Raw genomic sequence first — 27,255 nt, forward strand, 5'->3', positions numbered from 1 at the left:
ATGACCAAGAGGGAAAAATGAGCCTTTGGCAGATCTTTCCATCAAAACGGACTTTTATCTGCATTCCACTGCTGCCCGTCAAGGACAATTATACAAAGAAATGCTGTGAGAACCCACACAGAAATGGGAGCCTGAACTGCAGTTGGATTCAGATGGAAATTGGTGTTATGCAGCCATGACTTTATCAAAGTATTTACAGTCAAGCAAGTTCTTCTGCAGTTAGATAAACATCAGCACATCTATGAAAGTCCCAGCATATGCTGGGACTTCAGCTGGTGTCAGTTGTTTTGGGCCAGTTTCACCACTTGGGCTAGCAGTCTGATCTCATTCTACAGTTTCTCAGCCTGTGAGTTACGTATCTTAAAGTAAGTTTATGAAATATCTGTCACTGCACAATGTGGCATGCATGAAACAGTAAAAAAATCCCACCATTTCTTGGGATATGAGTTGTGTGCATTGCTCTGAATCCCGCTTTGGCTAACCTGGCACAGCTAAGTTTAAAAATCTGCAAGCAACATAAGAAAGACTATGTGCTGCAGAAAGCACTCATTTGTTTTCCATCTGGGATGTTCAGTCTCAGAGAGGACGCGGTACGGCATGGGGCTGAGGAAAAGCGGGATGGTCTGCCGTTGAAATGAGCGTTCAGGCAGGAGTTATGATTCCTAGCATAGACATGCAGCTCTGTGGGCATACAGGACTTCAGCTGCTGTCCAGGTTTCCTCCATATAATGGGAATATTCTTCCCTTAGCAGGCAGAGATGTGATCAGACTGGAATAAGGGGTATATAGTTATGTGGACTAAGTCATTTTAAAGACATCATTAAAAAAAGCACTTTGTGAACATTCCTTCTGAATTATACTTCCCCTAGTTACATAAGTTTGGGTACTGTCTTTGCTGTGCTGGCAACCAGGGTTTACTATTTCAGCATGCTAATATCACCCCAGTCAAAGATCCCCATTCGCAAGACACAGGCCCATTGGTGATCTTTTCCAAGACCACCTGGTGTATCAGGCAAGAGGTTCAAGGCTTTGTAGGCAGCCCATGTGAGGAGAAATGTGGAGAGTGCCTTGGATTAGGTCTGCAGCTCTCAGCTGAGGTTTGTAGTGTTACATTACAGTCAGTGTGCTGCTGTGCACTCTTCTTAGCTACCATACAGGTGGGTGAGAGGAGTCTGCTCTGGCTCTCGGGTGCTGGTGATTTTAATTGAGTTCCAGGTGTAACAGGTGGGTGAGCAGGGGTGAGGAGAACTGTATTACAAGCCCACATTTTGACAAAATGCTTTTGGACACAGTCTGTGGGTAGACATTTCACTTCTAAAACCTTGTTTTGCCAATGGAGGCAAGCTGCAAATCAGGAGCCATCATCTGAGATTTGGTTTCAGTGCTGCCACGTCGGTGAAAAAACAGGAACTGGTGAACATCTCAATTTTGTAGCCAATATTGGTAGTTCAGCTCTTGTGTTCCTGGGGCTGGGGCATTCCCATTTGGTCCCCTTTAGTGACAGTTCACTCTTAATTAATTAAATGGCAAAAAAATTAATGGAAATTAATTGGGATTAATTTCTCCATTTATACGTTGGAAATGATTGTCTCCCCAGCTTTCTCCTGTGCCTCTGGTGAGTACCTGGAGATGAAGAACCAGGTGTGTAGCAAATGTGCAGAAGGGACCTACTCGCTGGGCAGCGGGATCAAGTTTGACGAGTGGGATGAGCTCCCGGCAGGATTCTCCAACGTGGCGACTTTCATGGACACAGCAGTTGGCTCGGCTGAGAATAAAGCCGACAGCTGCAACAAGTAAGAAGTTCCATTTGCACCTGGGTTACGCAGCCATGGGTAAACCTGAGACAGCTCAGCAGCACAAAGCCAGCTTAATGACTTATCTAAGCTCTCCAGAGGGTAACCAGCCCTAGTAACGGCAAACAAGTAGCTGGAATGCAAAATTTTTTGCCATTTCTTTGCTGTCATCAAAGTCTCCTTGGGCTCATCAGCAGCTAGTGAGTCTAAGACCAGCCTGGAGCTGCTCTTATTTGTAGCTGGAAAGCTCCAGGGTCATGGTATAGTAAATATGGCTAAAAGGTACTTTCACAGCCTATTTAGAGACCCATAGTGGTTGCAGAAGGCTGTTTCTGAGTATAATTAATATTATGTTGAACCTATAGATAATAAACTTTTCCTGTATTGGCTGGCTCCTAAATTTCTAGTACCATATCTTTTCCCATGAACAGTTTTAATGAAAAGTACTATATTTACACGAAAAATAAATGGGAATCCAGTAATAAAGTTATAAATTCACTGCAGTTAGCTATTGTGGGATTCTGGGTTCTTTATGAAGTAACATGTTTTTGTATAGTAATGTAAGAAAAGTCTCCTCAGTGTCTGTGACCTCAGCTGAGGCTTGTTTTGTTTATGTTCATCAGCTCTTCATGGATACCTCGAGGGAATTACATAGAGTCAAACAGAGATGATTGTACAGTTTCTCTCATCTACGCTGTGCACCTGAAGAAATCCGGTTCTGTCTTCTTCGAATACCAGTATATTGACAACAACATCTTCTTTGAATTTTTTGTAAGGCATTTTATATGCTGAATCCAACCTTATACTGTAAGAATTCAATCCTGATAAAGACCATTAGAAACAGCTTTTTGCTCCCTTTACATTCCCCATATGTCCATAGCTTGTTATTCCTGAACAAGATAAAAAAAAAAAATCTTCTTCTCTTTCTGTCCCTTCTGCTGCTTTTTGGCATTTATTTCAGCTTCAAAACTTAGGCTAAACTGATCCTATCTACCATGCACTGGGATTTTTCCATTAGGGGTCATGACTGCCCCTGTTAGTTCAGCCTTTTATGAGACAACCGTTGGTGGTAGACGCTTCAGTTTGGGGGTGTTTGACTTGAGATGCCTTTGAAGGGACTTGACATTTAAAAAGACTTCTTCCAAGGTAGGCACCCAGAATCTGAGGTGCTCCAAGGCATTAGTATGTGGGAACCTTAGCTTTAGTTTTACGTCAATTTGGGTCATAAAAATTAAGATGAAAAGAAAAGCAGGAGAAGAGATTTTAAGGGTGATCCTTAAAAAAACCAAAAAACAACCCAAACAAAAACTAGAAACCAGAAACAACAGTTCTCCAAAGAGATTTAGGAGTAAAAATTCAGATGACTTTCAGTAGGAATTAGGCTCTGAGGACATGCCTGCACTGTGAAATGGAGGGGCTGGGGGTCATTAGCTCTGAAATGGGAGCAGCCTGGCTGGGCTTGCACCACACTGTACCCAAATTACTAATTGTCATGGTTTAGCCCCAGCCAGCAACTAAGCACCACGCAGCCGCTCGCTCACTCCCCCTGCCCCGGTGGGATGGGGGAGAGAATCGGAGGAGTAAGAGTGAGAAACACTCCTGGGTTGAGATAAGAACAGTTTAGTAATTGAAATAAAGTAAAATTCTAATGATAATAGTAACAATATAATAATAATAATAATATACAAAGCAAGTGATGCACAATACAATTGCTCACCACCCACCGACCGATACCCAGACAGCTCCCGAGCAGCGATCACTGCTCCCCAGCCAACCCCCTCCAGTTTATATACTGAGCATGACGCCATATGGTGTGGAATAGCCCTGTGGCCAGTTTGGGTCAACTATTCTGGCTGTGCCCCCTCCCAGTTTCTTGTGCCCCTGGCAGAGCATGGGAAGCTGAAAAGTCCTTGACTAGCATAAGCAGTACTCAGCAACAACTAAACCATCAGCGTGTTATCAACATTCTTCTCCTACTAAATCCAAAACACAGCACTGTGCCTACTACTAGGAAGAAAATTAACTCTATCCCAGCCGAAACCAGGACACTAACACAATCTGACCAGCAGGGACCCAAATGGGAAGGACAGCCCTGCTCTGCCCACGTGGATAGACTGGTTGGGGTCCAGGGAGCAGGGGGTTTCCAGCACCAGGCTTTGCAGTGCAGTGCAGATGCTCCACATCACTGAGATGCTTTAGAAGGTTTCACCAACAGGTTGCTTTCCCTGGCATGTCGTGCCTGCCATTTGGGACAGAAAAAAAATTAATGAGAGGGCAACTCAGAGCAGGAGTTGACTGGAATTTTTCAATCTCTTCTGTTACTGCCTCTCTGTCTGGTAAGCTCTGGTTGTCATCTGAAAAATACAGATCATGGTATCTCACAGGAGTGCGAAGCCTCAGCTGGTGTCGGTTAATGTTTCTTGAAGCTTGGAGAAAAGTGCAAAGTATCCTTATCCTTAGCAAAGATGGGAAAGGAGGACAAAAATAACCTGCTGGAGGCACCCTTGTGCTGCTGCATCAGTGCAATCTATTGCACTTTGATAACAGACAGTGGAGGCAGTATTATTTAGCCATTTCACTTCTATACTGTGATGTCCTCAAACATGGGAAGCAAGTGTGGACAGTCCTTGTTAGATAATCAGTGCTTCTGCAGCCTGCCCTTCCCAGGCTCTTTTTACATATTGAAGCCCTTTACACCTCGTGAGAAGAGACTATATTCTTATCTCCTTTTTGCGGATGGGAACTGAGGCACAAAGATGCTGTAGCTCAGATTGCACAAGATAATTAGGGATCTACCTTCTACTTAGGTGCTTCTTCTCACCTCTTTTCCTTAGTGCTGTTGATCTATATGGGAATTAAGTGCACAGATGCTTTGGAGGATGTGGGGTTATGCAACTTATTTCAATCTTGATGTGCATGCTTTGAGGAAGATGCTTGACCCCAGGTCTTCTGAAAGTGTTGAACTGGCCTTTGTCCCTGGTAGAATAAAAGCTGAGTAATTGAACTCGTGCCTCAAAGGGACTTCATACTTTTTCTTCAAAGACAGTTATGAGAAGAAAGTGGACCGCTGTGAGGCCATGCACCAAAGCCTGCTGCAAAGAAAGGCTGCTGAACTGTGCTGGACCTGGGTGAGGGACAGTCAACCTCACACCTCTGCCAGGGAAGACTCTCCATGGCATGCTGCCTCTGCCTTGATAATGTTAGTCTCATCCCTAGTGAGGTGAGGTGGCAGGGAGCCAAAGACGAGGCAGATATTGGCTGCAGAGAAAGCAGTTTGCCTTCTAGCTTTGGCCTGTCCACTTCTACCTCCCCTCTGACTTAGAAGCCCGTGGCCTCTGGATTGTAGAGAATTGGATCTTGGTGGGCTCAGGAGAAGGAGGAGGCAGCCAAGACAAGATGCTCAGCATCCAAGTCTGGCCAGACAGTGAGAGGACAAGGCTGACATCTTCTCCTCCTGCTCTTTTCTTCCATCTGCCTCAGAGGTGGTCATTGGAGGCACTGTTAAGCTGCTAGCAGGTTTTGAAAGTTGGGGTTTTTTTGCCACAAATAAGGCAGCTGCTGTCCTAAACATGTAGACAAGGGGAACAAAGCTGAATCCTATCATTCCCTGCTGGCAGTGATTATACTGACAGAGAGATGCATCTGATTGTGGTCACTGATCTTGTGTTTTTAATTAACAGATACAAAATGACCAGTGCAAAGAGATGGAGTCCACAGCAGACAAGTGGGTGAAGCTAACAGACAATGGGGAGTGGGGCTCTCACTCTGTAAGTGTGCAAAAAATTCCTTCATGAAGCTCTTTTCCCATTTATAAATGTGATTTCCTCTGACCAAAGAGCAAATAAGGGCCAGTTCCTGTGAATGCCTCTGAAGAAGCACAGCTTTCCTAGTGCTGTGGGCAAAGCCACGGAGATCTGTAAGGGGCTGATCCCAAAGCAAATGATATAGATGCAAGACCTTGTATTGATTTTGTTGGGCTTTGAATAAAGTGCTTTATGAGTTTAAATAGATTTATGCAAATCCATATGCTACAGTCACTCTGCATGATTGTAATTGAAATCTTCTACAACAGTTGTTTGCTCATGAGAACACGAGGTTATTCCCTGTTGCTCAGCAGAGCGGCAGGAGCGGTGTGTGTATGTGGAGGCAGGCAGGATGGGCATTTTATTCTCAAATGTGTGCAGAAGAGCTGGACTGCACCCAGCAAGCTGGCAGCACCAGGGTGGCTCCTGCAGAACTGACACAAGCGTGTTCACATTGAGAGCAGTAGCCCTTTGGCTGGCCTGTGACCCAGCTGGCTGAGTTTGCTCGGTGCACAGACCATGTGTAGACCAGCTCATTAGCTCACAGTGATGCCTGGCTTCCACTAAACCATCATACCCTAATTCCCAGAGCCATACCAGCAAAGGTCCAGCATAGGTGACATTATGCCAGAAGACAAAGGCTTTTTATGGGCATAGACAGGAGTGTGGTCTCTGTTTTCCATGGTCTGCTTACCCTCCTGAAGGAGAAACTGTATTCCTGGGCCAGGTCTGGTTGGCACTGCCTGTTAGCTCAGGTGCAAGCCCCGTGCGAGTCCCATCGGAAGGCAAGAGAACTGGGTGAGGACGGGTAAGTGGTACAGGCTGAGAGGTAGATCCAAGGCCAAGGCATTGACTTGGGTGAGCTGAGAGATGTAGACAGTATCTGCATGGGAGATGGTGGCATCTGAACTCATTGTCCGGGATGAGCAAGTGTCTCCACTGACTATGAAGGTTGCTTGGATGCTTGGCTGAAGTGTAGACATGCGAGCTACATGAGATGACTGTTCTGGCTCTTCTTGAGGCTTTTGTCTGCATTGCAAATCCTGTCATGGCAGCTTCTCTGAGCCCAGTTTTCCAGTTGCTGCAGCCTCTGCTTTCAGCGTGCTAGTTCTGCTGCACCGGGGCTGGTGTTGAGTACCTCTACACCACACAATGTGATGTTTAATTCAATATGGTCCTAGTTCTGCTGTTACCTGTGGTAACCCAGCTCTCCTCTGCCCCCCTAGGATAGTAGGTGTTTGGGGAGTGGGAGGTACAATATGCTGTATCTCCACTTTGCTGAATTTTTGGACTTTTTATCCTGGGTGAGAAAAACCTGTGGTCCACCCAGGCCTGTACAGCATTGCGGTAAATCTCATTATCCTCAACCCTTATGCTGGTAGAGTTTATCTCTCTTGTGTGAAAATATAGCCCCTTCAGGCCTGTATCACTGTGTTGGCAGTAGGCATGTTGTACTGGGCTAGTAGATACAGTACAGCTTTGCACGCCAGGCAGGATCTTGGTAAACCTGCTGCTTTTAGTAATAGAGTGATGCTGTAGTTACACAGGTGAGTTGAAGGTAGCAGGCATCAACACTGCTGCTGAAAGAAGCGGTCCTGCCTTCCTCTTCTTCCTTATCCCAGCCATGGTGCCACCAACCCACCACCCTTCCTATGCCAGCACAGGGGTTATGCTGAACCACGCTGTGAAGGCAAGTAGGTCAAAACAGTTTGAAACGGGGTTGTTTTCTGCATCTCATCTGCCGTTCAAGGTCAGAAATGAACAGGAAGGATGGGGCTGCTGCTGGGGATATTCACGGTTTGTGCCTGGCTTACTGATCATGATGCTGTAGTTTTATATGCAGGCATAGCTTCATTTTTAAAGCCTATAAACAAAACTTACTTGTGAGCCTGGATTTTTGAACTCTGGGTCATGTTGAGTTTCTTTATAAAAGTGTATCTCAAGGCTTTAAAAACAAACTGATTGACTATATCTGAACATAGAGCTGATGATAAAAGCTCCCGAGTGCCAGGGGTAGCTGGATAAAGGCAGGAACAGCTTTTTCACAGTTCTGCTTACAACAGGGTAGAAGCAGCTCTTGGTGTTTTTCCATAAAACTGGGGTGTCGAGCAGCTTTTTTACTAAAACCACTTTGGCACTCCTCAGAGATGTCTCTACAGCATCTGTCTAGCTATCTTCCCATTACTTCTTGACTCACTAAGCAGCTTAGAAAAAGCCAGAATTGCTGCTAGGATGCAAGAAATCTGAGTAATGGAAGTAAGAAATAGAACAATTGCTCGGTGAGGGGATGCCCACTAACTGTCATGCATATTGTTGCAGGTAACTCTGAAATCAGGTAGCAATATTTTATACTGGAGAACAACAGGGATTCTCATGGGGTCCAAAGTAGTAAAACCAGTTCTGGTGAAAAACATCACAATTGAAGGTAAGTGATATTTGCCTTTTAGGTCTTATCTCACTCTTTTGTCACAGTGTCTGCCAAGTGCCATTTCTACTCGTATGGCTACAGCACTGAAGTGGCTTTTTTAGCCTCATTGTTCCCCGTCTCCTCATCTAAAGTGTAGAAACAGAACAGCAAAACTTCATACTGTCAGGGAAAGGCTGAAAAATTAATTTAGCTGGTAAATGATGCCGTCTACTGGAGAAGACTGGCTTAGCAAATAGAGAGAAAAGGAATAAACAGGTTTTCTTTTATTTAGTATAGAAAGACCATGCTTATCAGTTAGCTTCTCAACAGTGATAAATAGATGGACATATTCATCATAACAGTAATAGTTAAATTACTGTTTAAATCATTTAATTAATCTGGGATTGCTCTTTTGGTCCTGTTCTAAGTGTAATCAAGCTTGGAGTGTCATATAAGGTTCTTGCACAGGTCAGACTTGCATTGAGGAGAAAAGATTAAAGACCTATCATGAGTCAGCAAAGCTAAAGTGTCTAACATGAGTGGTGAAAGCCCGTGATTTTTAAGCTGTGTTATCCAGCTGCCTTGCTTTCCCCCATAGGCAGGTAGGCAGTAGTTATGGAGCATCATACCTCTCTGTATTTCAGTGCTTTACCTGTAATTTACCTTACAGGAGTTGCATATACATCTGAATGCTTCGCATGCAAGCCTGGTACCTTCAGTGACAAACCAGGTTCATCTGGCTGCCAGGTGTGTCCAAGAAATACTTATTCTGAGAAAGGAGCTAAAGAATGCACCAAGTGTAAAGAAGAAATATATTATGCAGGTACATAAATAAAACAGATAAGCAAAACCAGAAAAGTCTGAGTACGTAAGGTCGTAAGCTGTTTCTGTGTGCAGGTGTGAGAATGGTTTTATCAATTAAGTTTAGTCTCCAGTTGATATGCAAAGGGGAAATGAAGATGGGGCTTCCCAAAAGCTGCAGAGGGCACGTATAGACATAATGGGCCACACTTGGTCTTGGCTAGGATCACCTACACTAACATAAAGGGATGGAGATCTTTTGTGACCTCGGAGGGAACAGTTCTTCTGAAGGATAAAAACAGTCGTGCTGTGCCCTCTCGTGGTAGTTTGTGTTATCAGTTGACAAAGACCTGAACTGGCTTCATTACTGCCTTCAGACTTGTCATATTTCTAGGAGTCTCCTGTCCAAATCCTCTCCCGGCCGGTCCCTGCCTCCCCTGTGGTTGGAAGATGTGGTGATCTAGTTGCAAACCCTAGTCCCCAAAGTCCTCTGCATTCCCAGCTGTGGTTAGGGGCAAAATCCATTCTTTATGGTAAAATGTCTTCAGTTTTCTTCCTTGTGCTTGTTTTATAAGAAAGTTTTTGAAGAATCAGTTACTGACCATAGAACTTGCGATCACAGATTATGGCAAATGCTTGGAGACCTGTGCCTGTGCTCATGATGGGAATGGGAATTTTACAAAAACATCTGGGGAGAAGAAAAACTGGGCCAGTGTTGTAAGGAGGTTTATAATGGCTTAGAGTGTTTTTGTTTCTTATCAAGTGAGAACATATTTCCATGCTTGGCAAACTACACAAATTACTGCTTGAAGGTGAAGGGTTGGCATGAGTGTTTGGGTGACTCGCTGGTTACGCTGAATCAATGAATTTCAGTATGACAGTACAAGCATAGCTGGTATTTTCCCTGTCCCCTCCTTCTCTTCAGGGGAAGGTTCATGTAGACTCCACTAAGAGTTTGATTTTTCATTCTTGTTTTGTAGTTTTCTGCTGATTCACTTTAATCTCCAGATTTGAAGTTCATTATGGCTGTTTCCAGGGACCATTTGATAGTTTAACATCCTGTTCCTTGCCCTTTCTTTTTAGATGAGGGATCCAGTGCGTGTATAGAGCGTCCTCCATGCACAAACAAAGACTTTTTCCAGATCCATACCCCGTGTGATAAGGAAGGAAAAGTAAGTAGAAGGCATGATACTATTTTTAAGCTGACTGAGCTTACTGTGATCTCTTGATTTGAAAACAAGTTAGGGTTTCTAGGAATCTCTTTCCCAATTGCCTTCCAAGTTTTGTTTCCAGCATTGAATCTCTCTGAGGCTTTGGACTTGTCCTTTAGCTGCTTTCTCTCCAGCACTTATCCATCTGTAAGAATCTGCCTGTCATGGGTCTGCTTAAGGGATCTGTCATTGTAAAATGCTAAGCTCCTTGTACTTGTGATTAGTCTAACTGGGTCACTGGTGCTACCTCCACGCTCATAAAAAAAACAGGGTTGAAGCACAGGGTGAAGTACTGTCCCAGAACAAACCCTACTGTTTAGTTGTTAGTGATTTCCTGGCACACTTTTGGCTTGTGACAACTTGCCCTGTCCCAGCAATGCCGAGGCATGATTCAGGTGCTACCATGGCACAGGAGCATTGGACATGACCATACCTATTTCAGGTGGAAGAGTGTTGGGCTGCATAGATAAGATGTGTATCATATCCTTTAGTTTTAGCATCAAAGAAGAGCCATCTGTTGAAATAATGGTATATACATAGCCTGGGAGTTTTCATGTGCAGCAGCAGAGCTTAGCTGCTAATAATGTGCTTGCCTCATGGGATGCCTCAAAACACCCGGACTCTCAGCAGATTGTTTCACCCAGAGATCTTAGATCCACTGGATCTCTCATAGAGAGACCTGCTGGTGGAGCAGCCTGGCTTTGGAGCTCTCCTGCCCTTTGTCCCAGCAGTCAAGTGGGGATTTTGGTGGGATTTGGAGAAGAAACTCCTATTTACTGGGATATGGAGCCCACAGAGGTGTCGACACATTAGGCCTCTTTTGTCTCTTTTCTTCTCTTTCCCATCTCTCCTAGATCCGGATGGGATGGCAAGTAGTCAAAATCCATAGCACCTGTAGGTTGCTGGCCTAATATTTGCTGGCAGGATGGATTATTTTGGAGTCTCCTCGTCAGCCAGTTTAATAATGAAACATCAGTGAGTTTAGCCCCAGAGCTGTCAGGCTCTGCAACCTGGTCTTGACTCACTGATTCTTGCTCTGTTAACTTCCTGTAATGACTCGAGGAATTAGCAGTAGTGTTCACTGCTACCTCCCCAGGTACTGCTTTAATTGCAGCCTCCTGCGGATTACCCTGTCACTGCTCTGTGCAATTCAAGGCTCCCTGGCATTGAACAAGCTCCCACCGTTGACCCTTTCCCTGCCTCCTCAATGGCTTTTCCCTTCACTGATGGACATCGTCAGAATACAAAGTGGGCCTTCTGCAGACACCCTTCATCTTCCAGTTGCAACAACATGTGTCATAGACGCACAGATACTGGCTGAGTTTTCAGGACTGCTTTCACCACTTAGTGCTCTGCATCTCTGGAAATCAGTCCAGGTTTGCCATGCTCCCCAGCCATCTCTCCATGTGATGCAGTCTAATGAGAGGGCCTGACTCTGCAACCTAATTTCAGGTGAACAGTGGCTGTAAAGCACCAGCCTAAAGGCCTAGTGATCCATGGCTTACTAAAATCAATCAGGTTTTTCACTGGACATGAAATTGTTGTCTCTCTCCTGCTGTCCCCACTCCATGTGTAGAAGGGGCCTCAGGAGATTTAGGCACTTGACTCCTGTTGACTTTTCACCTATCTACTGCTTTAAAAGTCCTGGGCTGATTGCTTCAGCCCTAGTCTTAGAAACCCTCACCTGTGTGGCTGTGGGCACTCTCTGACCCTTTTCTCTCTGCTCAGATGCAGTAGGGTTACTTTAGTATGTACAGTGTGTCTGGGCTCTGGGCAACTGCACAGGTACTTCATCAGCTTCTGATCCTTTTTGTTTTAAATGCTGTGCACCCTGATGCTGCTGAAGCTTTTCTGGAGCAATATACTAGAAAATCCTGTAAGTGTTCAGGAGCAGCAAGGGCAGACTGACCCATAAGGGATGGGGAGCCAGGAGCCACGTGTGACAGTAAGGCAGGCAGAGGCAGATGCCACTGACAGCAGGAGTAGTACCACAGTACCTGAGCAAAGTGAACAAAACAGACCCAACGACTGTGACCAAATTTGGCAGAGGTTGCCAGACAAGTCCATAGTGATGAGGCAGGACCAATGTCAAGCTGGGACATCAAGCCCATGGGTCAGTCAGGGTGTGGATCAGCCAGGGTACCTGACCTGTCACAGGCATGGCTGCAACGCAGCGCAGTCAGGCACAAAGGGCAAGAGCCTCAGCTTAATTGCAGCTCCAAGGAGCTGAGGCCTGAGCCTGTACTGAAGCTTCTTCCAGCTTTTTTTTAAACAGGTTCAAAGCTGGTCAATACTTCTTGAACAGCTCTGTGTTATCAGAGTGCTCAACTTGAGTGCAAGCAGCTCAGTGCCCAGGATGGCAGGGGCATATGCTCAGGGCCCTTAACCAAATTCATAAAGTGAAATCTCCCCTGTCAACCTCTGTACCCATGCCTCTGGCCTCAAGGATTCCTGATTGCACTGCTCAGACCAAAGGGTTGAAGTACCCAGCCGGGTTAAAGTCTTGCCAGTTGGGTTTTTCAGCTCTGAACTGAACTAATTTTTGCCTTGAGATATTAAACTCTTTCAGGAATATACCCCAAGACAGATGAAATTTGAAACGCAACACCACAGGTGATGCATCTCACCTAAGCCTTTTCCTGAAGTCAGAAAACTTGTGTCTCATCAAAGAGAGGTGATGTCAGAGAGATGATACCATTGTACACAGTAATGCCAAGGACTGACTCATGTTAGTGTTCATAGACTGCTCCTTATGTAATGTGGAGGGACTGGAGAGGGGCTGGAAGTGTTCTGTTTGGTTTTGGCATTTGCTCAGTAGGTGAAAGCAGCTGGAGAGAAATCAAGAACTTCCCAAAGAACAGGCCAGTATGGAAAAAATGCAGAACTTGTGATGATGTTCTCTGCTAACAGACACCTTTCTGATAGGATTTTATAATGCAGAAGTTATATTTTGGGTTACTATTGTTAAAATGCAGAGATTGCTTATGCAGTTAGAATTATTTATCTGATGTTCCTCAGAAACACTTTCATGGGAAATTCCACTAGATAAATAGGAATGAACAGTAGTAATTGTTTTAAGCTTCATATTTTTGCTTTGCTCTTAAGGCCTGAAATCTTGGAATTGCCTGTGAACCCAGTCACTTCTGTTTTCCTTCTCTGCCCTTCCCTTTATTGCCCTGGATGTGCAAGGTCTGGCTTTGGCCCAAAAGATTGGGAATACCCTAATTTAATTTACAAGGGGGACCTTGACTGGTGCCTCTAGTCCTAAAGCTTTCTAACACACCATGTGTCTTCTCCTTCCAGACTCAGATCATGTACAAATGGATTGAACCCAAAATCTGCAGAGAGGATATCCCTGATGCATTGACCCTACCTCCTTCTGGAGAGAGGAAGGATTGTCCACCCTGCAATCCTGGCTTTTACAACAATGCCTCATCTTCCTGTACTCCTTGCCCACCAGGCACATTTTCGGATGGGACACAGGGTAGGAGTCCACAAAAAAATTGCTTGTGTCCCCAGAAGCAGTTGTCTGCTTGCATGTGACTTAGTTTAAAGACACATGATCAGAGTTTATTTTGCATAAAATACTTAATAAATAACACTGTAGAGAGGAGTTGGATATCTGTTTTCTCTCTGAAGTCCTTCCTTATCAGAGATTGCTGCTCTAAGTTGACCGGTGGTGTTCTGGGTGCATTTCTTGGCTGATATAAACATCCTGAGGGTTATTTTAAAGGATTCTGAGAAGGGAATCAGAACTTTTACAGTCAGTAATTCCTCCTCACCCATTCTCCTGTCCATGCCAAGTTCTTCCCTGTGAAAATCTTATTTTAAGCACTGTCAGATGAGTACCCTGCCAATGTTGTCTAGCCTAAACTCTGGCTTGTTGTTTCTGAGATATATTGGCCCGGTGGTCACCTACAGCATTTTGTGGGAACTCATGTTTACCAGTATGATCAAACCCTCAGCTGAAGCCATTAAAAAGGAAGTGTGGCTTGGGGGATCAGTTGCAGATTACTTACCACGAGGTTATGATCTTCAATTTATAAAATGCTGGTCTTGTTTCCACTCCTGGTTCTGATAAGTGTTTTGCTGTTTAAAGAAATAAATTATTTTCTTTGCTCATTACTTTCCCCAAAGAGTAAAAAAGTAATGTCTATGTTCTTTAAAACACTGTTTGAGATGCGCTTTGGCCATGTGATTTCCTTTCCCACCCTCTCACCCTGCAGAGTGCAAAGCCTGCCCTGCTGGGACTGAACCAGCTCTTGGGTTTGAGTACAAGTGGTGGAACATCCTACCAGGCAACATGAAGACGTCTTGCTTTAATGTCGGCAACTCAAAGTGCGATGGGATGAACGGTGAGCCAAACTCCCTGTGTTGTTACCCGCCTGTCTTTCTCCTGCGCTGATCACTGTTGTAATGGAGCACTCATCAAAATGAATATGCTCTTTGCTACGTGAGTCACAACACAGTTTCCCCCCTTTTCTTTAATTGTACCAGGCTTGAAATTTCCTGTAGGAAGCAATGTTACAATATCACAAAGAAGAAATAAAAAAATTTTCTTCTATACCAAAAGAGGGCAGGAGCTGCAGCCTATGTGAAGTCCCCTCAGCCAAGAACCTATCCCACCATAGACTTTGATGCATATGAATATCCCTACTGAAAAAAACCCAACTATTTGACTTCTTTCTAGTTTATCTCCTTTCATGTTTTATGATGACTATGCCCTTTGAGGTCACACATACTTCTTTTGGCAAACTTAATTAAAGCCTGTGATCTTTATTCATTTAGCACTCAGAGATTTCTCTCTGCACATGTGCTAAGATTGCAGCAGAGAGCAGTCACAGCTCACTGGTGAAAGTGGTCCCGTTCGGGACTTCTCCCACCTCTTGCCTTCTCTAAGAGATTTTCCTCAGCCTGATCTGCCCTGTCAGGCTGATGTAACTCAAGCTTTGAATTACGCGTGTTGAGCAAAAGGGCACTGAAGTATATGCTTAACGTTTAACACAGAGATTCATTGATTCATATGTTTTAAGGCTGGAGGAGATCAGATGGATCATCCCCCTTGAGCTGCACAGGACAGGTTGGGGAATTTCAATTGCTTTGCTGATTTCAAGGTGACGTTTGCCTATAAAATCAGCAATTCATACAATTACTAAAATTTTTCATTCAAAAGCATTATTATACTGCTCTATAGTTTATAACAGACATCTTTAAAATGTACTAAAATACTGAATTGCTTAAAAAACTGTGGTAACATTGAAATTTTTTTGCCATATGACCCAGAAACCATCCATTTCTTGATTTTTTTTTTCTTTTTTTGTCCTGTGAAGGTTGGGAGGTGGCTGGTGATCACATCCAGAGTGGGGCAGGAGGCTCTGACAATGACTATCTTATCTTGAACCTTCACATCCCAGGATTTAAGTAAGGAACAGGATTTTTTTTTTGATCTATTTCTCATTTATCTCTGTCTCTTACACCTATTTCACATTATCCCTGGAATGAACAGGGTTTTCTTTTCTGAAGTGAAATGAGGTCACAAATGAGAGACAAAGGGAAACTTTGATTTTATTCCTGTGTCCCCAGTCAGCCCATTGCAGCAGACTATTCTGTAAGACCTTGGTTTTCAGCAGTGCTTGCTTCAGTCTGAGATGCCAGCTGGTTGGCGGTCCAGAAACAGAGAAAAAATATTCCTATCCCTCTGTTTCTAAATTATCCCAAAGTAACCGGCTAAATCTGCCATGGAGTGTATACTGGTGCCTGCCCTGAAGGTGTTTTACAGAAACCCACATTACTTTGCGCTGTGGCTCTGGGCAGCCTGCAGAGTCTGAGCTTCCCCTGGAGCCAGTGGAGACATGCAGGCACCGCAGGAGAACAGGACATTTCACCTCTCCTGGAGCCTCAGACAGGATGAGTTAGCTGCTTGAGGTGTTTGTGCCTCTTCTTTGTTAAAAGAGTGAGCTTAGACTCCTAGCTCAGACAGGTGCCAATTATTAAGACAGGTAAGGTACGGCAAAATGAACCTCACCCTCCCTTTGCTTTGTCTCAGCTGAGGGGGGTTGTGACTTCTTACACCCAGTGAGCAAACCCTGATTTTTATTTTACAGTATGGGCAAACAGCAATGAAAATAAGAGAGAAGCAAGAAACATGTCCGTGGAAAAGTTTGGTGTGTCGCAGTTTACTGTTTAGTACTTTGCAGGGGAGCACCCTGAATGCTTCTAGTTTATACGAAACTCCTGAATGCCTCTCCCACCAGTGGAGGGTAGATGGAATTAAATCAGTGTAAGCCACTTAAAGCATGTAATGCATTTAAGCAATAAGATTCCCTACCAATACGGTCAAATTTAGGTGTTGGTTATGAGGGAACTGTACCATAAAGGTAGGGTGAAGGGTCTGGAGCACAAGTCTTATGACGAGTGGCTGAGGGAACTGGGGTTGTTTAGTCTGGAGAAGAGGAGGCTGAGGGGAGACCTTATCGCTCTCTACAACTACCTGAAAGGAGGTTGTAGTGAGGTGGGTGTTGGTCCCTTCTCCCAAGTAGTTAGCGATAGGACAAGAGGAAATGGGCTCAAGTTGCATCAGGGGATGTTTAGATTGGGTATTGGGAAAAATTTCTTCATGGAAAGAGTAGTCAACCATTGGAACACGCTGCCCAGAGAGGTGGTGGACTCACCATCCCTGGAGGTGTTCAAAAAACGTGTAGACGTGGCACTTTGGGACATGATTTAGTAGGCATGGTGGTGTTGGATTGACGGTTGGACTGATGAACTTAGAGGGCCTTTCCAACCTTACTGATTCCTAGTTTTACTTTAATTAAAAAATAATCCAGCCACCAAGCCAGGAAACATGAAGTTAATTATTACTCTACCCTTAACTGGTTTAGTGGTGGACTTGGTAATGTTAGGTTAACGGTTGGACTGGATGATCTTAAAGGTCTTTTCCAATCTAAACAATTCTATGGTTCTATGAATCTATGATTCTATAAAGAAGTCAGACACTTAAAAAATAATCTTGCTGTGCCCAATGCCCAGTGCAGAGCTGCTGTGCAAACCTGGCCTCCACAGTTCTGCAAGGACAGGTTTTATGTGACAGGAGTTTGATGGTTTCCATGTTGTACGAGAAGCACTTTGAAGGATTGACTGCTGCCTGTCTGGAGAGCACCTTGTAAATGTTTCGTTCCTTCTCTGTTAAACAGACCTCCGACATCGGTGACAGGAGCAACTGGGTCAGAACTAGGACGGATTACTTTTATTTTTGAGACCATCTGTTCAGCAGATTGTGTGCTGTACTTTATGGCGGTAAGTGAGACCTCTCAATGACTGAGGACCGAGCCTGGTATTCCACAGGTCACTTTAATACCTCTACATAGGCGTGATTAGTTGCACTTGTTTTATTATGACTAAGATTAAGTATGACATTAGTTTAATATCTGCGGTGCCCTTGCAGGAAGGACTGACCAGCTGGGTTAGCTCAGTTGGTTAGAACACGGTGCTAATAACGCCAAGTTCACAGGTTCAATCCCTGCTTACTGCAGGGGGGTTGGGCTCGATGATCTCTCAAGGTCCCTTCCAACCCAAAGCATTCTATGATTCTATGATTTAATGAATGACCTAGTGAAATTCCTCCACCACATGAGCTGTGAACCATTCCTGGTTATCTGTTTATTTTAAAAGAAATCACTGGACACCAAAGAGCCAAATTTTCCCTTGTTAAACCAACAGATAAAATTCTCAGTATCTCTTGTGCAGTTGAGTTAGCCTCCAGAAGTTTATTAGAGTCACAAGTCAAGATGTGGGAAAAAGGGATGGGAAACAGAACATTTGGAAATTTATTTTTGATCCTGTCAGTGACCTGGAGAATCAGCAGGGCAGCAGACAGACATTTGTTTGGGAAAGCGAAGGGCTGTGTTTTTTACTTTCCTCATCTGCTTATTGAAAGTCCATCAGCTGAGGAAGGTAACTGGATCTGCAACAGTTGTCTTGCCCCTGCCATTGCAAAGGGAAGCTGGTTCTTTCTTTTTTTTGTATTTAGTGGTACTTTAAAGGAATTTGCTCTTAATTTAAGGAGAATTAAGTGGAAATTAGGTGGTAATTTAAAGGAATCTGCCTTTAGTGATAATTTAAAGGTATCTGTTTTAAAGGAAAGGCATCTTTCACTGGAACATTTACAGCTGATGGAGAATAAGAAACACGAACATAAATTGAAGAGGTTTTTCTTGTGTAAACTTTGCTGCTGTCTTATTGGCCTCAGTTCTGTTTCATTAGATACACTAACAAAGTTGGTATCTGAAGATGGCAGAAACTACAATTTTTCTTTGAATTTTGGCCTTCCCTCTCTGTGCTTTGGTACCCACATGTTTTATACAAAACCAGAATTTCAAATCTGAAAGAACCATTGTGCTGAATCTCTCTTCATAATGTTTATAACGTGCTATAGGACTTTGAACTTAACTGTTGTGTGAACTAGAGCATCTTTTGGAATAGACACCTATTCTCAATTAAAAATTTGCCAGTGATGCAAAACAGAATAAATATGTTTGGTTTCCTTTATTAAATGTTAAATGCAATTGTAAAGTCCTTATTAATCTCTGTATTATAAACCACTAGTGTTTAGTGTAATATGACCACACTTTTTGCTTTAAAAAAAAAAGTTTATGCCCATTTTATAGGATGTTAATCGAAAAAATACCAATGTGGTGGAATCATGGGAAAGAAGTAAAGAGAAACAATCCTACACTCACATCATCTCCAAAAACGCTTCCTTCACATTCACCTGGGCCTTTCAGAGAATAAACGAGGGCCAAGATGTAAGTACTTCTTTATGTACAGGGCTTTACAGCACAGCTTTCCTTGGACACTCACTGCCAGGGCTCTTGCCCTCCATTGAAGCTCACAGGCTTCTTGTAAAGGGTGAGTGGCTGTCACTATATAGTGTCCCTTAAGAGGCAGCTGTGGATAGACCATCTGTGTTGACAGATGCGCGCATGCATGAGTCGATCCCTGAGCCAGTGCCCTGGTGCACACTGCTGTGATTAGTGTCCACATCCAGTGGCGCAATGGCACCAGGGTGGTTTCCTTGGCTCTTGTTCCAGAGCAGACAGTTCATCAATGACATGGCAAAGATCTATTCCATCACGGTGACCAACGCAGTGGATGGAGTTGCCTCTTCTTGCCGGGCCTGTGCGCTGGGCTCTGAGCAGTCTGGCTCATCCTGCGTGCCCTGCCCAGCGGGACACTACATCGAGAAAGAGACCAGCCAGTGCAAGGAGTGTCCAGCCAACACCTTCCTGTCCATCCACCAGGTCTACGGCAGGGAAGCCTGTGTCCCATGTGGGCCTGGCAGCAAGAGCACCAAGGTACAGAAACCGAGTGTCTCTGAGCAATGGGCAGACAGGGTTTACTGGGATGTAAACACTCAAAGGGCCAGGTTTCATGCTTTCCTACAGGCATGTGCCTTGTGAGCATTGGAGTATAATTATAACCAATGATCCCACTCTTCCAAATACGTCCCTAGTCTAATTTCTTTTTGCAAATATGCAATAAGAAGATAAAATTGACCACACCGGCTCAAAAAAAGGTTCATTTCAAGAAGCTCTACTGGGGACAGTGTAAGAACAGGGCAAGCATATACAGTACTTCCACCTACAACTGTCCCAGACTTCTGCTGTTTTAAACTCAGGGACTTCCTCATTGGCTGATGTTTCTGTGCCTTTAAAAACCTGTAACAAATTCCTCTTATATGAAATTGCCCTTAAGCCTAGATGAGCGTTTATCATGTGGAACATCCTTTGGCAAGGAGCTGCACAAGGACTTGAAGAACTGCTCCAATTTGTTCATATTCTGCTTTCTCCAGCTGGGTTCATATCCTCTCCCTGTTTCTTGAGCTCTTTCTTGTGTTTCCTTTGCATGATGCAGGTGTAACTGAGGCCATGTTCTGGTCTATCTACAGGGCTTTAAGCTGGGACATTTGGATCCTAAAACCACCCACAGCAAAGCAAAGCAAGAAACTCTGCATTTTCTTGGCTAATGCAGCAGACAGCAGAAAGGCCAGGCTTAGGGAACATTAAAGTCCTGATATGTGATTGCAAGGGACTGAAACAGGAATGGGAATTCTCCCAAGGGAAAGGTGAATTACAGGAATAGGACAAAGTTCCCCTCTGACCTTAACAAGGAAAGCAGCCCTGTCTGCACCTGCTTGCTTTAACTCCCAGGTGAACAGTTTGCTGCTGGTCCATAACTGCTCTTTAATGGATGCCTCTCCTTCTCTGAAGGACCACTCTGCCTGCTTCAGTGACTGCCTGGTGTCATACGTCAAGGATAACCAGAGCCTGAATTATGATTTTAGCAACCTCAGCCAGGTGGGCTCGTTGATGAGCGGACCCAGCTTCACCTCCCGAGGGACGAAGTTCTTCCACTTCTTTAACATCAGCCTGTGTGGGAATGAGGTGAGCTCAGCTGGTGTTGAGGGTGGCGGGGGTTAACCAGTTTGCTGCCTGTGTTGATGCCCCATGGGATCACACCGAGACAGGACTAGCACTCCTCTACAGCTGAGCTGCCAGGAACACTAAGCAAACACTTTCCACTGGATCTTGCTCAGCAGTGCAAGAGGACTTTTGAGCAGCCAGGTGATTTTCCAGAGCAGAGATGACAGTATTTTAGGCATAAGTAATGCTCAGAAGAAAAACCCTGTCACATGCCTACTTTTTCTTAGTTCTTGTGCCTTCAAGTCACTTCGGTAACAACCCTGACCTTTTTGTGCTGCCACCAAGGAACTCATGTGAACAGTCTGGGTCTTTCAGTTGCCAGCTTCTTTCCATATGTTTCCCTCGTGACTTGGCTGGAGATGTAGCTGTCAGCAGAGCCCCTGGTCACCCCACTCTCTGCCAGTGGCCGAGGTGCCTGTTGCTGACTTTGACTGCAGCCCTTTAAAGTGGTGGAAAAATGTATTTAGTTCGTGACTGCAAACAGTCTCTGACCCAGAGTCAAGATTTTTCTGTTTGGGACTTGGACTGTACCAGGGCATGTTGTCACATACATAAATTGAAGTTTTGGAGCAGTACCAGTGATGCGTATTGTCCCATGAAAGCCAGTGAATGTAGTTTACATTAATGTTCAGCCCTGTAAAGTTCTGAAGTCTCTTTCCCATGTAACAAAGGGTTTGCATGAGTTGAGGCAAATGAGTATTCACATTTCTTTACAGTGTTTTGCATGCTTTTAGGCTTAAATGCGTGTTTAAGTACCACCTGGATTAGAGCTGCTGACAACTAGATCCACAAAGGTACAGATATGCTCACTCCTACCAACCATATGATGAGGTCGTCAGTGCTTGGCATTTTGTCAGGACAACTGAGTCTGGTGATTTGTCTTTCAGTGCTGTTGCTCTGAGATTCTAGCACTGGTCTTGACATGTAACATTAATGCAGCCTTGAAGGCTATGTATCTGTTTAGGGATTTAATGTTTTTGTGCTTTGAAAATATTTTATCTGGATTAAATCCTAAATAAAGAGGTATTCTGCAGTATATTATTTAAAGGCAAGGGAAATATGGTTGCTGTCAACAACCGACAGCTTCTCCACTGTTTCCTAATTGTCCACAGGGGAAGAAGATGGCTATTTGCACCGACAATATCACAGATGTTACTCTGAAGGACATGGTTGCAGAATCAGAAGATTTTTCCAACTTTGTGGGAGCTTTTGTCTGTCAGTCCACTATCATCCCATCAGACAGCAAGGGTTTCCGAACAGCCCTGGCGCTGCAGTCCAACAGCCTTGCCGACAGGTTCTTAGGTACATGTTTTGTCTTCTGCGTGTTGTTATCATGGATGTACTCTCATGCATTTAGGACTGCAGAGTAAATCATTCTCAGCTCAGCAGTGCTGCATTACCCTGGGAGAAAAGCAAAGGGGCAGCCCAGGATTCAGTCCCACTTTGTTCCTGAGCTGTGAAGCAGATGTAGACAGATGCCATTGCTTTTTGCTGCTGTTCTACTACAGCTGATGGCTGGAGGAGAAGAGTATGGGCTCCCCCCATTCTTTGTTTTCCATGTTCATATTACTCACTCTTCCCTGTGTTTGGTCTAGTGGGTCCCATGGTGCACAGAATTTCAGCACAAAAATCTAGAGAATGTAATTAAAAAGCACTAGTTTTCTTTCATGTTTCCTACCCACCTCATGCAGGGCAAGACCAATCACTGTAGTAGTCACATTAGTCCAAGTATTTCTGCCCGTGCCAAGTCCCCACTCGGGCAATTTCAGAAGAAGAAGCTGGTGCTGGAACATAATTAGGCGAGGAAGGAGGAGGCTTAGGGCAGCATGGGGCCATGCACATCATTAAGTCTTGCATTGCTCCGGCTCATAAGTTCCCAGAGTCTGAGGCCAGCTTAGACAATGAAGTCGTTTAGTCTGCTCACCTATCCATTACAGGCACCGAGTGTTTGTACTTTCTGCCTGGCACTGAGCCCAGAAACTCATGTTTGACAAAAGCACATCTTTGGAAGAGCATTCAACCTGGACTTCTAAGACTGACAGAAATAAAAGCTTTGCCACAGTCATTGGTATTTTTTTCCACTGGTCAAACACTGTCTCTGTATTTTGTTTTAAAGCGAACTTGTTTCCTGTTTGAATTTGCCTGGGTTCAGTTTTCAGCTCTTGCTTCATGTTATTTTTTCTCCATTTCACGCCCACATTTTCCTCCATGGAGAAATATTTTGTGTACTGGAATCATCACACCCTCCCCAGTCTCCTTTTCTGATAAACTAAATAGAACAAGTTCTTCTGAGTCTCTAGCTATCATGTATTTCTCTCAAGCATCTGAATAATTTTTGAAGCTCTTTCTGCAGCCTCTGTAACTTGTTATTGTATTTTCTTAATGCATGAGCATCAGAATGGAATACTCCAGTATTTAATTCACTATAATGGCAATAAAAATAACTTCTGTATTTGTATTTACATGCAAGGATGGAATCCCTGAGTCCTTTCTCCAGACTCATGGGATTTCATGATGGCTTCTTGCATCTGACGTCCACTCTAGATCTTTTTCAGAGTTACAGTTTTCAAGGGAAAATATCTCTTCCTTAGGACTGGCCTTCATTCCTTGCTGCACTTCCCTGCACTAAAATATGTTTAGTTTGATTGGGACCAGCTTACCAAGTGAACCAAGTTGCTCTGTATTTTATTCCTGTTCCTCTTAATCTTTGTCTCATCTACACACTTTACCAGCAGTGATTATATAGTTACTTGCATATCCCTGTTGATAATCTTGCATTCTGGGACTCCAATATCAATGCCTAGAGAAGCCTGGAGACATACCACATTTGATGACAACTTCCCATGGCCAGATAATTTTATAATTAGCTAGTTAAATAATTTTTAATCCAGAGTGTGCACTTAATTGATATTACACTGCTAACTTTTTAATTAGACTCTCATGTGGTAATTAGTGAAATACTTGATAAATTTACATAATTTTCTTTAGCAACCAAATTCATCAGCACTCAAGGAATGAAATCAGATTTGTTCAACAAGAGCTGCTATCCATAAATTCATGTTGACTGTCACTTTTTATGTATCTATCCATTAACTGAAACCCATCTTCCACTTACCATTCCTGTTATTTTGTCTCATTGTGTTAGCCACGTTGTAATTTGGCTCACCAAATCCCCTCTCCATCAGTCTTCTGACATTTCGCTATCATTAAAAGCTCTATTAAAGGTCACTCTTTGTTATGGGTTTGCTAGTATAAGCGTGCACGCCAAGTAGATGCCAATATCCTCTCCTGCCACTGAGGGAATAAGGTGTTCAGTCATTGCCTCGGAAAGCAAGGAGATAGTCCTGATTTTTTCCTAATACAGAGAAAAGATATCAAGCTCTTTTGCTGCCTTTTCTTTATCGCAATTGTTACATTTTAAAATGGGGTTGAAGTTTGCCTTTCCTAGCCACAAGATGTACTTTTATTTCTAGTATTTCTAAAAAAGCTCCAAACTTACAATTTTTCTAGCGCTGCCAAACACAGGCTTTTCCCTGAAGTCTTTAGCATCCATTATCATTTCTCTCATAACTTTTGATTTTATTTGATTGTCTATTCCCCCTCCATTAAGCTTGTGCCAATGTTTTTATTTGAATTGCTCCTTTACCACTGTTCTGATCCAAGATGGACTCTTAGTGAAAGCTATTGTCATTCTTGAGAGAGTCATTGTGGCTTTTTAGACATATAATTAATATCCTCTGAAGAATGACATTTTTTTTTTCACACTTGATTTTACTTCTAGTGTTCTTATTTTTGAGAAACTGCACTTTGAGATGCCATCTCTACGGTACTGCTTATTGGATAGGAATATTCTCTCATTGCCTCTGTTGAATATAATAAGGTCCCTAGGAGCTATCATCTGCCAGTCTAGTGAGTAACTATTCTGTGTCCATTGTGTTGCAATCCAAATTTAAGTCACCCTGTGTTCGATGCAATGTCTTTGATGAGAGGAAATGATCATCCTTGCTGACGTCACCATATGTTCTCAGAACAGAGGTCCCTCCACAATAATCTGACATTGTTCTGCACATGTTCCTGATGGTTGCTGCAGCACAGCTCATTTTGGTCTCTCTGTTGATGTGATTCTCTGTAGCTATTCCTCACCTGCAAGCCCTCCTGAGCAACATTACTGAGCACATTGATCCATGTGCTTTCACAGTCCCAAGCTCTGACTTGTCCTACACCAGGTGGTAGTGTCTAGTGCGAACTGTCACCTTTGTTACCTACTACATTTACCTAAAAGGGTTATAACCAGACATGGATTTTCCAGCTGTGTGAGTTGTTCTCCCAAATGTAATGCCGGTCAAGTTGAAGTCAAGTCAAAGTCCTAAGAATTCAGCTAGGCTGCCTCAACTGTTGCAAGAAAAAGTGGAAAACTTCTTTTTTTCAGTCTTTCCCATCTTCCCACCAGTTGCTGGCTCCTACCACTTTTTCCTGTTGTTCTAGCAATTTTTCACCTCACTAGAAAGATGCAGCCTGTCCCATTTGTACAGCTCCCTCTTCTTATGAAATGTTGCAGTGCAGCACTGATATTTTCTGTCTTCTTTGGTTCACAGGGTTGGAAGAATCTCTCAGAAAATTGGTTCCTTGAATTTTCCTCTTTTTCAGCTCTTCAAAATCCATGCAGACCTGTGTAACCTGTGTTGTTCCACACACCAGCCTGTCATTTGTTCCAAAATATGCCATCAAGGCTTGCCTATGACTCCATAATCCTTCTGAATCTTGTCATTGCATCTTTCAGTTTTTCTCCCACAGTACTGCAGATTGCTCAGGGTGTTGCACGGTTATGATGTGTTAGGGTTATACGTCCAAGGCATATGCTTTGAGCAGTTGATTGGATCAGATATCTTCAGCAGTCCTTTTGCAGCCTAAATTATTTTATGATTCTGTAATATCACATGATTGCTTTAAATTCATACAAAAGAATAAAACTTATTAACACTGGTGGTATTTTATTAATTTTTGTTTTGTTATGTCTATATGAGGAAATCAGATGGTATGAGGAACATACAAATCTGCAAAGTTTAGTTAGAATAAAGTGTATAATGTATAGTAATGTCATTAAATGCTATTAAGTGAGACCCCATACCTTTCAGACTGAGAAAATGTTATATGTGAACCCCCTCAAAAATCCATTCTTAGCTTGTTCTTTTATTTTTTAATTTTTTTTTCTTCTCAAATTTTAGGAGCTACTGTTGAAACAACGCTGGAAAATATCAGCATCAAGACAGATATCTTTCCTCCCTCTCCAAGCAAAATACCTGATGTGCATTTCTTTTACAAGTAGGTAAAAAATAGTGTTTGTTGGTACGTCAAATTTCTTCATTTGTTTAAAGAAAACTAAAACTGTGAGGAGAGATCTTTAATCCACCTTTAATCTTTATCATTTTAATCAGTATCTGGCTGATATTGATTGGCATGTTGAAGAATATTTTATGAAATCAGCAAACACTGTTTACTCAAATCTAAATTACACTTGATCTGTAGCGAGTGATACCATAGCTTTGATTCGTCCAGGTGACACTGACAGTGCCATGTTCCTTTCCCTAATTTCTCATATATAGCTTTGATATGTCCACTTTCTGTTGCATAAGTATTCCTTGACTCAGCAGAATTCAAACTAGCTAGAAAAACAGAGCAGTTCCCTGAGTGGCATCTCAGAGCACTTTGAGATTTAAATGGAGAGGTGAAACCTGCCCTGCTTCTGTTGCTCCTTTTTTTTTTTTTCTTCCACCTGACAAAGGCAAAAGTGCTGTGGTAAAGGGCATTTCTTTAGTACTGCAGTTGCATGAATGGACAGAGACCTATGAAAGAGCAACATGTATTTACTGTAGTGGAAATGTATTACATTTCTCCTCTTGTTTGACCTTAGGTCTTCAACAGTGACAACCTCCTGTGAAAATGGCCGTGCAACTGTTGTGACAATGAGATGCAACCCTAACAAACCAGACCAAGGAGAGCTTTCTGTGCCCAGGTATTTAACTATTTGTATTCTAGGAGTGCCTAAAAGCCTTTTCTCCTCAGGCAACTTTTACACAACTCATTGGGAACGTTATGGTTAACAGCCATGAGGAGTGCTGTCTCCCTCATCAGCCACCCAGGAGGTCTCACTCATTTCTCCTAGGTGAAGGATGTGTGTGTCCATCTCCTCCCAGCAGACCAGCTGCTGTGTATTTAGGCTGTGCAGTGAGAGAGGTTAGAGGTCAGGCAGGTTGTTCCAAGCTTAAAGCCAAAAGCAAATGTAGCGATGTTTTCTTGTCTCCACTTCTTTATTTCAGATCCTTATTTTGGTCTTTGGCCTCCTGATTAAAACTGCCTAGGCTGGGCTTTGAGAGGTAGTTTTTTTTCCTTGATCTACAGCAGTGGCTGTGAACAAAGTGATTTTCTTGAAAAAAGCAACCTGTCCTAGGAACGATGAAATCTGCTATTGCAATGCTTATGTGAGCCCTGACTCTGTCTAGTTCAAGTTCTATATGTATTTCTATATGTGTCTTATCACTCCAGTTTCTATCCTGGACCCCTTGTACCAGTTGTGTTTAATTTGCCTGGCCTTTTTTTCCTTTCACTCTGATTCAAGTGACTGCAAAAAACTTTTTTCCAAAGTACTGTTTATTCATGCACCTGAAAACTTGCAGAGAAAAAACAATAAAATTATTAATTCTGTTACTCTTCAACAATACCCCGTGATTTTTCAGAAGTTCTCCTCAACTTTGATAACCC

At 43.3% G+C, this 27,255-nt stretch overlaps 1 protein-coding gene across 1 annotated transcript in view; it reads left to right on the forward strand.

Annotated features, from left to right (window-relative positions):
• Window positions 1-1,614: 1,614 nt before the first annotated feature.
• ELAPOR2 (endosome-lysosome associated apoptosis and autophagy regulator family member 2) overlaps window positions 1,615-27,255 on the forward strand; it is a 34,921-nt gene continuing 9,280 nt past the window's right edge. Inside the window, exons 1-16 of the mRNA XM_075717896.1 lie at window positions 1,615-1,793; window positions 2,417-2,564; window positions 5,474-5,560; window positions 7,916-8,021; window positions 8,674-8,826; window positions 9,888-9,976; window positions 13,319-13,499; window positions 14,242-14,370; window positions 15,346-15,436; window positions 17,209-17,311; window positions 18,682-18,819; window positions 19,105-19,368; window positions 20,284-20,457; window positions 21,609-21,798; window positions 25,722-25,818; window positions 26,408-26,509. Of these exons, the coding sequence (XP_075574011.1) occupies window positions 1,630-1,793; window positions 2,417-2,564; window positions 5,474-5,560; window positions 7,916-8,021; window positions 8,674-8,826; window positions 9,888-9,976; window positions 13,319-13,499; window positions 14,242-14,370; window positions 15,346-15,436; window positions 17,209-17,311; window positions 18,682-18,819; window positions 19,105-19,368; window positions 20,284-20,457; window positions 21,609-21,798; window positions 25,722-25,818; window positions 26,408-26,509 (2,216 nt within the window). The 5' untranslated portion in view covers window positions 1,615-1,629. The remainder of the gene's footprint in view (window positions 1,794-2,416; window positions 2,565-5,473; window positions 5,561-7,915; window positions 8,022-8,673; window positions 8,827-9,887; window positions 9,977-13,318; window positions 13,500-14,241; window positions 14,371-15,345; window positions 15,437-17,208; window positions 17,312-18,681; window positions 18,820-19,104; window positions 19,369-20,283; window positions 20,458-21,608; window positions 21,799-25,721; window positions 25,819-26,407; window positions 26,510-27,255) is intronic.

The sequence above is a fragment of the Pelecanus crispus genome, chromosome 1 (assembly GCF_030463565.1).
Source record: "Pelecanus crispus isolate bPelCri1 chromosome 1, bPelCri1.pri, whole genome shotgun sequence".
NCBI classification, from domain to species: domain Eukaryota; kingdom Metazoa; phylum Chordata; class Aves; order Pelecaniformes; family Pelecanidae; genus Pelecanus; species Pelecanus crispus.